The sequence below is a fragment of the Athene cunicularia genome (assembly GCF_003259725.1).
Source record: "Athene cunicularia isolate RWA chromosome Z unlocalized genomic scaffold, athCun1 chrZ_part4, whole genome shotgun sequence".
NCBI classification, from domain to species: Eukaryota; Metazoa; Chordata; class Aves; order Strigiformes; family Strigidae; genus Athene; species Athene cunicularia.
This window is the reverse complement of record NW_020799145.1, coordinates 153,279-164,855: the sequence shown is the minus strand read 5'-3', so window position 1 is coordinate 164,855 and position 11,577 is coordinate 153,279. Positions and strand designations below refer to the sequence as shown.

Below are 11,577 nucleotides of genomic sequence, written 5' to 3'. Positions count from 1 at the left end.
GCGGGGGGCCCGTCCGGCGGGGCAGGCTTCCTGTCGGGAGGCGGGCGCTGCTGGAGGGCGGCTCGACCTCCGACTTCCCCCGGCGAGGGGGGCCGCGGTGGGCGGGTGGGCTTGTGCCGTATTTTCCAGCGGCCGCCGCCGTCATTGCCGTGTTTTTCACTCTCGGAGGCTGGGGCTGGGCCCCTGCGTGTCGTTTATCCAGGACATAAACGTCCTGGGGTAAGAAAAGCCTCTTTATCACCCCCCATAGTGCTTAACCATAATGACCTTTACACCATTCCTGTGAGAAGGTGCCTCCACAGATTGCTGACATACAGTGCTCTGGATGCTGCTGGTGGCGTACAGCTGGAGAGGTGCTGGCGAGGAGGCTTTCACTGGTGTGGTGGGCTGGCCCTCTGTAGGCCAGGTGCTTCTTCCTTGCAGGGAGATGGTGGACAGGCTCCTCTGCCCTGCCTCTCACTCCATCATGATGCAGAGAAGCTGTGCTTTCAGGGAATGGTCCATCCTGTTGAAGACTGGTGTGACTTAGAAGAGAGCGAGTGCCTGACAGACTGGTGCATGAGGAGGTATATGCCATGGGATGCTGCTTTTTCCGGATGGAGTAGAGCTTAATTGCTTGTCCATGAGTTGACTGTGGTTTAATGCTGCAGGCCAACCTTAAGAAATGGGGCAGGCAGCTTTTGGAGTCCTACAGCTTCCTGATGGTCACTGTTGCATCCTCTCAAAGATCTGCAAGGCTCTTTGCCTGTGCCTTTTGCTGCTTTGATGTACATCAGCCCCATGGGACAGACCTTCCCAGAATTTGCCAGAAATTCTATTACCTGTTTGAAGAAGGTCAGCTCTGGCTTTAACTATGTCTGTCTACCTTCTCCCTAGTCTCCCTGCAGGTACTGCAGAAAACAGGAGCAGCTTTATCCCAGCTTTTGTGTGCCACCAATGTGTTGTGTAAAAAGCATCATGCCCACATGCATGGGACCCTTCAGAGCCCATTGTTGAATCTAGGTGCTGTCATAGTTGCCTGCATGGCATCGGACCAGTGGATTACCAGACTTTGCTTTACCAGCTCCTCTCTGTTTCCAGACACCCTTTTGGGGTCTTCACTCAAACTGTGGCATTAAGACTCTCTTCCCTGCCAAAGTGAGTGGGGAGCATTTGTGGACCACCTTTTACTCTAGCTGCTTTGTAGCCCAGAGGGATAGGAGTTACAGCTTCTTCACGGAGTGCAGTTCTGTCTGGCACAGGTCAGAATCCCTGATGCTGCCAGTTTGTGGTGAGAAGGATCCCTGGCACACATGTCTGGAGACTGGCAGAAATCATCCCATTTTCTGGAAATACCTACTGCAGCTAGCTGCTTTCTAGCACTTCTCCAGACATGGACTCCTGCCCCACTTGCAGTGGTTGTAAATAACAGCACAGCGTTACCCTTCTTACACTGTGAGCTAACACAATTATTTTGTTCACCCATATGAGCAGAGTTTTCTTCTGTGGCATCAGCTCCCTGCTTAGGGATCTTTTCACACAGTGTCAAAATCTTGGAAATCCTTGTCCTGGGATATCAGAGTTTGGTGCTCTGTGAGGTGAGAGCACTGTCAGGCACTAATTAAAGACTGCGTACACCAGAGGTCAAATTGGGTATATTTGGCATCTCAAAACTTGTTAGTGGTTGTAGTCTTAATGTTGCTTGAAAGTAGAAAACTGAAAGTACATCCTATCAGGCATTTCCCTCTGGTTTTTCATATAAGTAACTAAAAACACTGTGGAGAAAGAAGAGTGTGGGGGTGAAGGTGGCAAACTCAACTTTAGTTTAACCAGCTGTGCTCATGGATGTTTGCTCCTGCTGAATGTCAAGTTCAGACTGCAATCTAGGGGGGAAACTGTGATATGATAAAGAACAGAAAATGGCATGGGTACAGAGGCAGATGTGAATGGAGGACGAAATTAGATACAGGGAGTGAGAGGAAATGTAGAGCCATTCATGTTTTGACATGAAAGTTAAAATGAATGAAGTTGAGAGGACTTTTGCCTCCAGATAGCTTGTCCTGTCAGGAATTGTTTAATTTGAAACCTGGGGAAAAAAAGAATAATTGCACAATGGCAACTTCCCAGTAGCAGTTCAAAAATTGGAAGTATAACACTTAGGGAAAGCTCTTGAAAAAGATGGCTTGTGATTTCTAATGGGGTTTCCATTGTGGGTTACAGCTGACAGGGTATTGTAGTTCTTGAAATAACAGAGACTAGACCTGATCCTTCTGCATGAAATGATTTGGGTGCTTTTGCAAGCACAGGAACAGGGCATACTCTGGGAAACATAAAACAGAGGGACAACAGTGTTTTAATTCTTCCAGCACTTTCTTCTTTTAATCCTCAATTCCTGAATTCATATGACTGCATGAGGCTATCAAATTTCAAATGAGCAATGGGGAGTAAATTTATAGTTCTTGCCATGGAGATCTTGGACAATATGAACTCTGAAGGTTCAAACAGAAAGGCAAAAGTCCCAGTTTCATCATTAAAACTTGTATTTTAAAATCCTTGGACTTGTCCATAATGTGAAAGTTGTAATACAAGTGTTACACAGAAAAATGACAAGAAATTGTGATGTTATTTCCTGTTCTATGTATCTGGCATGGCTTAGACTTAAAAAGGGTAAAACACTGTGTTATTCAAGTTAAGCTCATAACCAGACTTCCTTTACAAGCTGTGTTTCCAGTTCCCTCTTCCCTCATACTTAACTGCTTCCCCACTACTGGATTTTGCTCTAGCAGTTTCTAACCTGGTATTTCCATGTCTGCTCTCAGATGTGGGGTAAATAGGTAGGGATTATTCCTTTATGTCAGTATGCCTGAGGAGATACCAGATCTAAAGGAAGTATTTCAAGTACATAGTCAACATAGGGCTTACTTCTTTCTTGAAATAGTTTTTCTTGAAACACAATAAATAAAACTTAATTTTGCATTGATTTTTCCATTTAAATTTAGTGGTAGTGTAAGTGAAAATTAGTCCTCCTTTGGATTTTGCATTATAAAATCTGTGGCTTTCATCTTCAAAGCCACAACAGACTGTTCTGAATGTTCTCCTTTTGTGGCCTGTAAGAATTAAGAAAATAAGCACATACTTAACTTCTAATGTGTGTTTTAACTTCATCTCATAACAACAAGATTGGTGGAAGAGATGCAGGCACTGTGTTTGAGTAATAAGAACAAATCTCTAGATTTTTCTTTTAAGGGCTAAGCATTTGATTTTTTTTTTCTTCATATTACTTACTTTTGTCCTAATTTACTTGTACTTATGTCCATATTTTCTTCCCTAGAGGGAACGGCAAAGAAAGGATTCAGTGTTTTCTCTAATTACAGTGTATTGGTGTTACAATAGTTAATGTGCCTCTGCAGAAAAGTATTTTAAGACTGTTGTGTCTGAAACTGGGCTTTAGCGGGTTGTTAGGAGATTTTTTGCATTTCAGAGGCCCTTTACTCAGTTTTGTGCATTTATTGGTCAATAAATTAGTCACCTCAGATCAATGATGAAAACAACGAAAATTTCTAGACATGAAGGAGCATATGCAGTTATGAGAAACAATTTCATTAACTTAGGAAAGACTAGTGAAATTGAGGAAGGGGGAATGACCAACTGAATCTGTTTTCTCTGATCAGTAGAGCCTTCAAACTGACTCCAGCTCATGCAGTATTGAAAGTGTGCTTAGATTGAGGTCCTCAGTCTGAAGTTATTAGAATTTCTTTAATTTCTTTTTCATGATGTAATCTCCTATCTTTAGTGCTCTCTATAAACTTTTTTTTCCCCAAGTGAAGCTGTGACTCTTTTACCAAGGGAGCCTCCATTAATCATTTTTTAAATCAGACTTAGTAGAGGGGTAGACTGAATTCAGAACAGTGAGGAAACACATAGCAGACATAGTTTACAATGACCACAGTAATGGGATGCATTAGGGGAGGTCTCTCAGTTTTTCTGTTTGAGATAGCCAGCTGGGAGACTGTTGTTTCCTGTAGTGGCCTTCTATGCTCTTGTGGTGTAGCCTGTTTCCTTGCCCATTGAGTCTTGTGCTTATTGTGCCTTTTACCTGCGTGCTGCTATCTGCCTTCTGATCTAGTTTAACATTCAGCAGTAAAACATCTAATAATTTGACCATTCATGTAATCTGTTCAGCCGATTCTTTAACTGGGTCCTACTCTTAAAAGTGGCTAAGTAAAATGACTTGATAGATTGCTTTGCACTGCAGACAGATAATTATGTATTGGTGACTAGTGGGTTTTATGGTTGTGTTTTGTTTTCATCCCAGTGGGACACTGCAGTTACTGGGGAGTAACATGAAGCTTGTTGTGGCTGACACATGTTCAACAGCTTGCTTCCAGAAATCACATACTACTTTGTTTTTCTTGTGGAATAACTGTTGTTGAGGCATATGTAAGGAGTCAGTCTAACTTGACTTTTAGCTTCCAGTCATCTGAATTAGTAGCAGGGCGTTGGAAGCTGATAGAGGAAAGGCTGGAGGTTAACTAACAAACAACAGTAACTTAACTGATTTGCAGCTTCCATCTGCAACAAACTCCCTCAGTCCCTATATATCCTCCCTGATATATCCAAGTCATAGATGAAGTTGTCATGGGAGACAGCTGGTGAGGTAAAGAGGGCAGTGTTAAAACACTGCAGTATGAACACACTTAAATACCTTCAACACTTGGTTGGGGACAGCTTTCTCATGATGGATGGTAGCTATTTGGACCAAGATCTCCATGGTTGCTAGTCTCTATGGTAAGGAGTACAGGTATCCACCTGAGCTCTGTAAGCCAGAGTGCCAGAGCAGCACAAATTTCCTTGTAAGTAACAGCAGAAATAATTTATTTTTTTTATTTTTTTTTTTCCCCCTAGAGCTCACTGGATGACACTGTGGCCTAACTTACAGTCAGGCTTTCCCTGCCTCTGTTTGTCCACATCCAGCAGATTTGTCACCCATAGTACCATATGGACTGTTACTGGCCTCAGCACTAGTTTCTGTTTTCTTTTGTTTTACCTCTGAATCTAGACTCCTGTGGGCTGAGAAGTCATCTGGGGGACACCTCTGTTATATTTCCTCTTAAAGCTTTCTTGGAGCACAGAAAGGATTCAGGAGTAGGAGAAGTTGAAGTGTGGGAGCAGTGTACTTACTGACTCAGACTATGGAATCTTTTTTTTTTTTTTTTTTTTTTTTTTTTTTTTTTAATTGTCGTTTCAGAATGGAACCAAAAATCCTCTGTGTATGAGTTCTTGCAGCTGTACAGGACAGGAAGCTGATTTAAGGAGAGAAACAGAAAAGTCTTTATTGCCTGTGGAAGGAGAAGCAAGATTTATATGCTTTGAAAAGGTATGTATTAGAAGATTTACTAGGTAAAAAAAACAATAGTCAGCAAAACTTATTTGCATTAAGGTTCTTTTTCTCAAGAGCTGGTACTTCCTTCCATTCACTACAGAATTTTCCCCTAGCTCTCTGTTTTAAAGGGGAAATCTAGCCTGTCCTTGTTACCAAGATTCAGCCTTTGAAAATAATGTCACCTTAATCATAAGACTGTGTATCTAAAGAAATAATTTATTTAGCTGTGCAACATCAATTACAGCTGTTTTCAGTCCGTGTGAAGCAAGTTCTGTCTTTTCATTGGCATTCAATGGCAGCAAACTTGATTAGGCCATTTATCCATAACAGAGGTACCAAACAGAAAATACACTGAGAGTATACCATATCAGCTGAGTAGCAAATACAGAAGTAAATATTATAATATAGCCAGTCCCACTGTGGGTTTTTTCTTCTTTTGATTCGTGTATTTTCGTGTTCACAGATCTACTGTAGTTTTCTGCCACTTAATGCTAACAGGAGAAAAAAAACACAAAAACACCCAACTCATCTGCTTGAGGAGATTCAGTTGTAATGTATCCAGTGGCTGTTCCTGCACCAGGAGGTGAAGGAAATAATGGACAACATGGGAAACTTATTTTTTTCCTTTTTGTTTTTGGAGCTATGTTGCTCTGTGCTGGATTCCTGCTTTCAGTCTTTATTCTTCAGTCCTGCCCATCTGGAACCTTCAGTGACTGTAGTGAGGTCCTTAAGGCTGCTGGGCCCGTGCTGGCTGTAACTGGACTGGTTTTTGTTTTACTGGCTCGATCAAGGGCCAGGCTGTATATAAGACAAAGACAATTGCAAAATGAGCAGGTGTACAGCTTTGTTTTTTGTCGTGGGAACTGCCAGTTTGCGCAGTTTCTCATATTTGGATTCCTATTTTTAACTAGTGGAATGCTAATTAGCATCCTGGGCATTTGGGTTCCTGGCTGCAGCCCCAGCTGGCACAGCATACAGCTCAACCACACCGGCAGTTCTGATGTGGACCTCCAGGGCTGTGGATTCCTGTCACTTCAAATCATGGGACCTTTGATTGTGCTCACTGGGTTGTGTTTCTTCGTGATAGCTCACATTAAAAAGAAACAAAACTTAAATCTCAACCAAGAATCTTGTGAAAGTGAAGAACATCCTCAGAGCCCTGAATCTTTTCAGGTTACAGTAGGTGGGTAAATAATGTGTAAACTTTATATTTAAGCATTAGTAGGGCCTTTTTCCCCCTAATGATTTACCTCTGAATAGCACTCATTTGAGCTCTAAGCACACCGGTTCTGGCATGTCAAACCAGCCAGTACAAAAGAATGTTACTTTGTCTCATGTTTTCTGTATGGTCCATTCAGTTACCTTTCAAAGATGAAACCTCTCCTTTGGCATAAAAAGAAAAGTCTGACTGTCTATTCAAAAGAAGTCATGTAATCTGACAGAAATGAGTCCAATTCCACTTCCTTTCCCAAAGGTTATAGCTGATACTGCAAATCACAGATCTAATGGCTTCTGTGACTGTGTATGATTTATTTTAGCCTTGAGTTCTGACTTCTTAAACAGGAGAATCTGATTCATAAATAGTGTATTTCTTTGGTTTTTCTAATCATGATCACATCTTCCATCAGTCAAATGTAATTGCAAGATGCTCTGTTAATTGTACAGTATTTGAGTGAATGTGATATGTTAGTAGGGAATGCTCCCCTGTGTATAGCACTGCTTTTAATACCCATGAATACATTCTGTGCATAGATTATTCTGGTAACTTTCTAGCTCTATGAAAGGGTTAATGAGTTAGTCATAGTAATACTTGACTCATCATTGCTGACTGACTGGACTTGAAGTTCATGATGCAAAACTTTTTTCCTTCTGCTTTTCTAAACCAAGGTAGAGACCTATATCCTGGTGACCCCTAGAAAACATGAGGGTTTAAAGTCAGTTTTCCAGCCACCAGGATAAATCAAAGGGTTGTAGAAAGGAATTCATATCGTCTTTAAAAACAAAAAAGCAAATTTAGTCAATTCCTTTTATGCTTCCATCAGGAAAAGTAAAACTGAAAGGCTGAAGGCTGAGGTCTGGTTGACATAGTGACATTCTGGAACAGTGGTGAGTCAGCTAGAATAACCCCCCACCTTACTCATTATTTTTGATGTTCCCTGACCTGTCCCTGTACACACATTACAAAAGAAAGAAGGTGCCAGTCAACTGTGAATGTTTATATAAATTATGCAAGCTCAGTGACTAATAAAATCTTTCTGTTTAAAATAAATTTTAAACTCCTCCGTTACAAAGTTGAAATTGGTAGATATGCTGCACAGTACACTTAACAGTGAATTATGTATTGATAGCATTATGGAACTAAAGTTAGTGGTGTGCTTTCAGCTATCAGAAATTTAGTAGGGAAACTGTGAAAGCAGTTTGAGTTTTCAGGCTGTGAGCAGCAGTCTGTGAAATTAGTCATCAGAACCATTAATGACTAGAATACTTTGTTGTAACACTGCAGTAGATGTGGAGAAACTTAAATTGCCTTATCTTACATATGTGAGGAAAACTAAAATACTCACCTACTCTTAAAGTGAGCTGACAGTAACTGCGCTTTGCACTTCTAGTTTCTGAAGACAGCCAATAATGAAGGGGTTTGTGTCTCTTAGCTAGATGGAACACTTGCCCTCCCCAGCTTTATTTTTCTAAATTAAATCTTTTTATAAATATGCTGGATCTTTATTTTGGGATAATTTTGGGTTTGAATGTGCCTCCAAGGTACTTTAACAGCCCAGAATATAACAGTTCTGTATGTGGGATCATTTCACTTTATCTCAAAAGGCAGACAAGTACAAATACTGTAATTCCAAAGTCAGGAAATATTCTAGGATACAGTTAGAATGAACAGTGATGCCAAATTTTTCAGAGGTACTAATTGGTCATTTTTTTTCCTAGGCGATGCTGTAATGGTATTCCCACCTCCACCACCACCTTATTTTGCTGACCCTGTGTCACCAACTGTGACACATTGTCTTATGTCTGGTGGTTTGCCCACAAGTGAAAATCCTCCACCATACCACTCTATCTTCAGTGATGGGTAAGAGTGTTTTCTTCTTGGTCTTTGGAAAGCTAATATGTTTCTCAAGGTATCTAACACCATGTTCTTAAATAATCACTGTGAATTAACTCTAGTAGGCCCTACGAAGTTTTTCTAGTGCATCACTCAGTTTACTTCAGATACCTTCCTTGAAGTGGCATTAAAATATCCTGGTATAAAAGGGGAACCAGGAGCCACAGTGTCCTTCATGAGGGTTAAATTCTTACCAGTTTATTACGACTGAAAAGAACTTCTGAAGTGAAGACAAAGCCTTGAATCACTGGCTTTACTTAACTATACTTAGATTAGAGGTCTTCCATATATTGTCCAAGAGAAGGGTGCCCCTAACAGCAGTGCCCCAGTGGCATAACCACCACACTGCCAGATTTTAGGAAGCCTCTGTAGAACCAACACAGCAAACCCTTCATGCCACCTATCCATGGGCCCTGTGACCCTCAGAACACCACTTTAATGTGTTCGTTCTCCCTGTGACACTTACCTCACTATGTTGAGGAAGTGAGACCTGTTGTGCTAGTCTGCCTTGTTTCTGGTGTGGCAGTGTGTCCAGATAAAGGGCCACCTTGATATTGCAGAAAAGCAGGAGGCTCCAGGGAGCTTGAAAGGGAGGTTGTAATGCGAACTCCATCTCAAGATGTTGTACCTTACCCATGCAGCCGCTCTTCTGTACATTGAGGACAGCTGATTTGCTGGATGCTGCCACCACCAAGCTCAGAGAGCAAGAGCTGCTGACTGAAGAGTTGTCTGCACCACAAGAACTTGCAGGTTCTGTGGAGTACCACCAGTGGGTTGCTGACTTGAGGAGGGAGGAGGTCATTGCAAGGGCTACATACTAGGACCCAGAACTAGATCTGGCCAGGAGAGCTAGATTCCACAAGCCTAGAGCCCCCAACTTGTTTTCAAGTAGTTAATGATCCAGAATTGACTTGGCTTTACCTTTTGGAAGGTCCTGTGTCAGCTTGTTTTTCTGATCTGTGAGTCAACAGGTAGTGTAGGACTTTTTCACTGGATAACTTTAGTTTACAAGACTGTAAATGCAGCATCCTAAGCATCATCACTTCAGCAAGAGCTCCAGCCTGCCTGGCTATGTCCAGTCCTAGTAATTGTTGGGCCATTGTTTTAATAGCTTTCCACTATACTCCAGATTTCTTCACTCACATGAGGCAGTTGGGTTCCATGACCAGCTGTGTGCCTCATGTCGGTACTTCTTCAGAACTCTAGTGTTAATCTTCTTTTTGAAGCAAGCAAGTACGAACCCTCTTCCTGCCCAAAGACCTAAATGTCACAGGAAAGGATACTTGTGTTAGTAATGGTGCTTTTTTTTGTTACCATGCTGTGTGCAGCCATGTCTGTGTTTTTTTTAGTCATTCTTTGAAGTATACCTGGGAGATTCTTGAGGCTCAGCCCCACTGTGCAAGGCACTCTTCTCTAGTCAGTCATCATCAACAACTCATTGTTTTCCACTTCCTAATACTCTCCCTCAAACGTTTTCTCACCATCTTTGTTAGAGACAGCAAATGCTGCCTTCTGTTTCTATTACCACAAGCCAGACTGTCCTGCCTTTTCTCAAAATCATTTTTTTAACATTAAATAAATACATCTGTATCAAAACCCCTACTTCCTCTTCTTTGCGAGTAGTGCAACACTCTAGTGCACAGTGAGACTGGAAACAAAAAATTGTCATATATGTACCATCTAGGAAAGGGAGACACTCAGTGTTTGGTTCCAGACTGAGGTCCAGCTTGAGGTTGAAGACTTGTGCTGAGAGATGCAATGCCTAATAAACCCTAACTACACACATAATTCATTCAGTCTGCTGGTTTTAGGCTTAAATTGTTTCAGAGAGAGTATTTCTTGTCTAAAGCTGGTGAGAAAATGTTGATTACTCAGTGTCCTAAACATTCTGCCAGTTCAGGATTGTGGTGGTTTAGGCCCAGCCAGGACCGGAGACCATGTTGCCGTTGTCCCTCCCCCACCCTCGGACACAAGTAGGGCACAAACCCTGGGTTGAAATAAGAAATTTAATACAACAGTGTAATAAGCAATCTGAACTACAACAGTAAACAGTAATAACAGTAAAAAAGACAAAAGATATACAGAGAAATACCGCAGTGGATACAGACAGCTCGCTCGTGTGTTCCCTGTGACCAAAGCCACAAAGGAAAAGCTTCCTGCGCTGCCGTGCTGGACCTTATCTCAGCATGGTATGAATAACACGGCTGGAGATCCCTTCCCCCTCTCTGCTGGGGAAACTTAACCCTATCCTAGCTGAACCAGGACATAATCCACCCCTTTATACAATCCGCATCATGTCCAGCTGCCATTTAGCAGTTAACAATAACAAAATAACAGTTTACAAAGGCACAGCATAATTCACGGCATGTTCTCACCCAGAATCAGGTCCCCCTGTGGTACACATCGGACCTCTCCATTGTCCTGCATCACCCACCAGGTCCACCCAGGTCCTTGGGCAAAAGCAATCCCGTGGTTGGGTTTGCCTTTACCTTTGCCTGGTGCAGGACTAAACCAGACCATTTTTCCCAATATATTCCTCATGTGCACCACAGGGACTTTATCCCCATCTACAGCACGTGGATGTCTCGACTGAGCCAGGCCAGCTTGACTGGCAGATCCTCTTGTGTTGACTAGTCAGGTGGCCTTTGCTAGATGCATGTCCCAGTCTTTGAAGGTGCCACCTCCCAGTGCTTTCAATGTGGTTTTTAACAGTCCATTGTAGCGCTCGATCTTCCCAGAGGCTGGTGCGTGGTAGGGGATATGGTAGACCCACTCGCTGCCGTGTTCTTCTGCCCAGGCATTTATGAGGTTGTTTTGGAAGTGGGTCCCATTGTCTGACTCAATTCTCTCTGGGGTGCCGTGTCGCCACAGGACTTGGGTTTCAAGGCCCAGGATGGTGTTGCGGGCGGTGGTGTGGGGCTCTGGGTAGATTTCCAGCCATCCAGTGGTTACTTCCACCATTGTGAGCACGTGGAGCTTCCTGTGGCGGGTCTGTGGCAGTGTGATGTAGTCGATCTGCCAGGCCTCTCCATATCTATATTTCAGCCATCGCTCTCCATTTCACTGGGGCTTCACCTGCTTGGCATGTTTGATTGCAGCACAC

General features: G+C 42.5%; 1 protein-coding gene across 1 annotated transcript in view; it reads left to right on the top strand.

Annotated features, from left to right (window-relative positions):
* Window positions 1-5,230: 5,230 nt before the first annotated feature.
* TMEM171 (transmembrane protein 171) overlaps window positions 5,231-11,577 on the top strand; it is a 12,619-nt gene continuing 6,272 nt past the window's right edge. Inside the window, exons 1-3 of the mRNA XM_026866768.1 lie at window positions 5,231-5,356; window positions 5,826-6,545; window positions 8,300-8,441. Coding sequence (XP_026722569.1) covers window positions 5,915-6,545; window positions 8,300-8,441 — 773 coding nt within the window. The 5' untranslated portion in view covers window positions 5,231-5,356; window positions 5,826-5,914. The remainder of the gene's footprint in view (window positions 5,357-5,825; window positions 6,546-8,299; window positions 8,442-11,577) is intronic.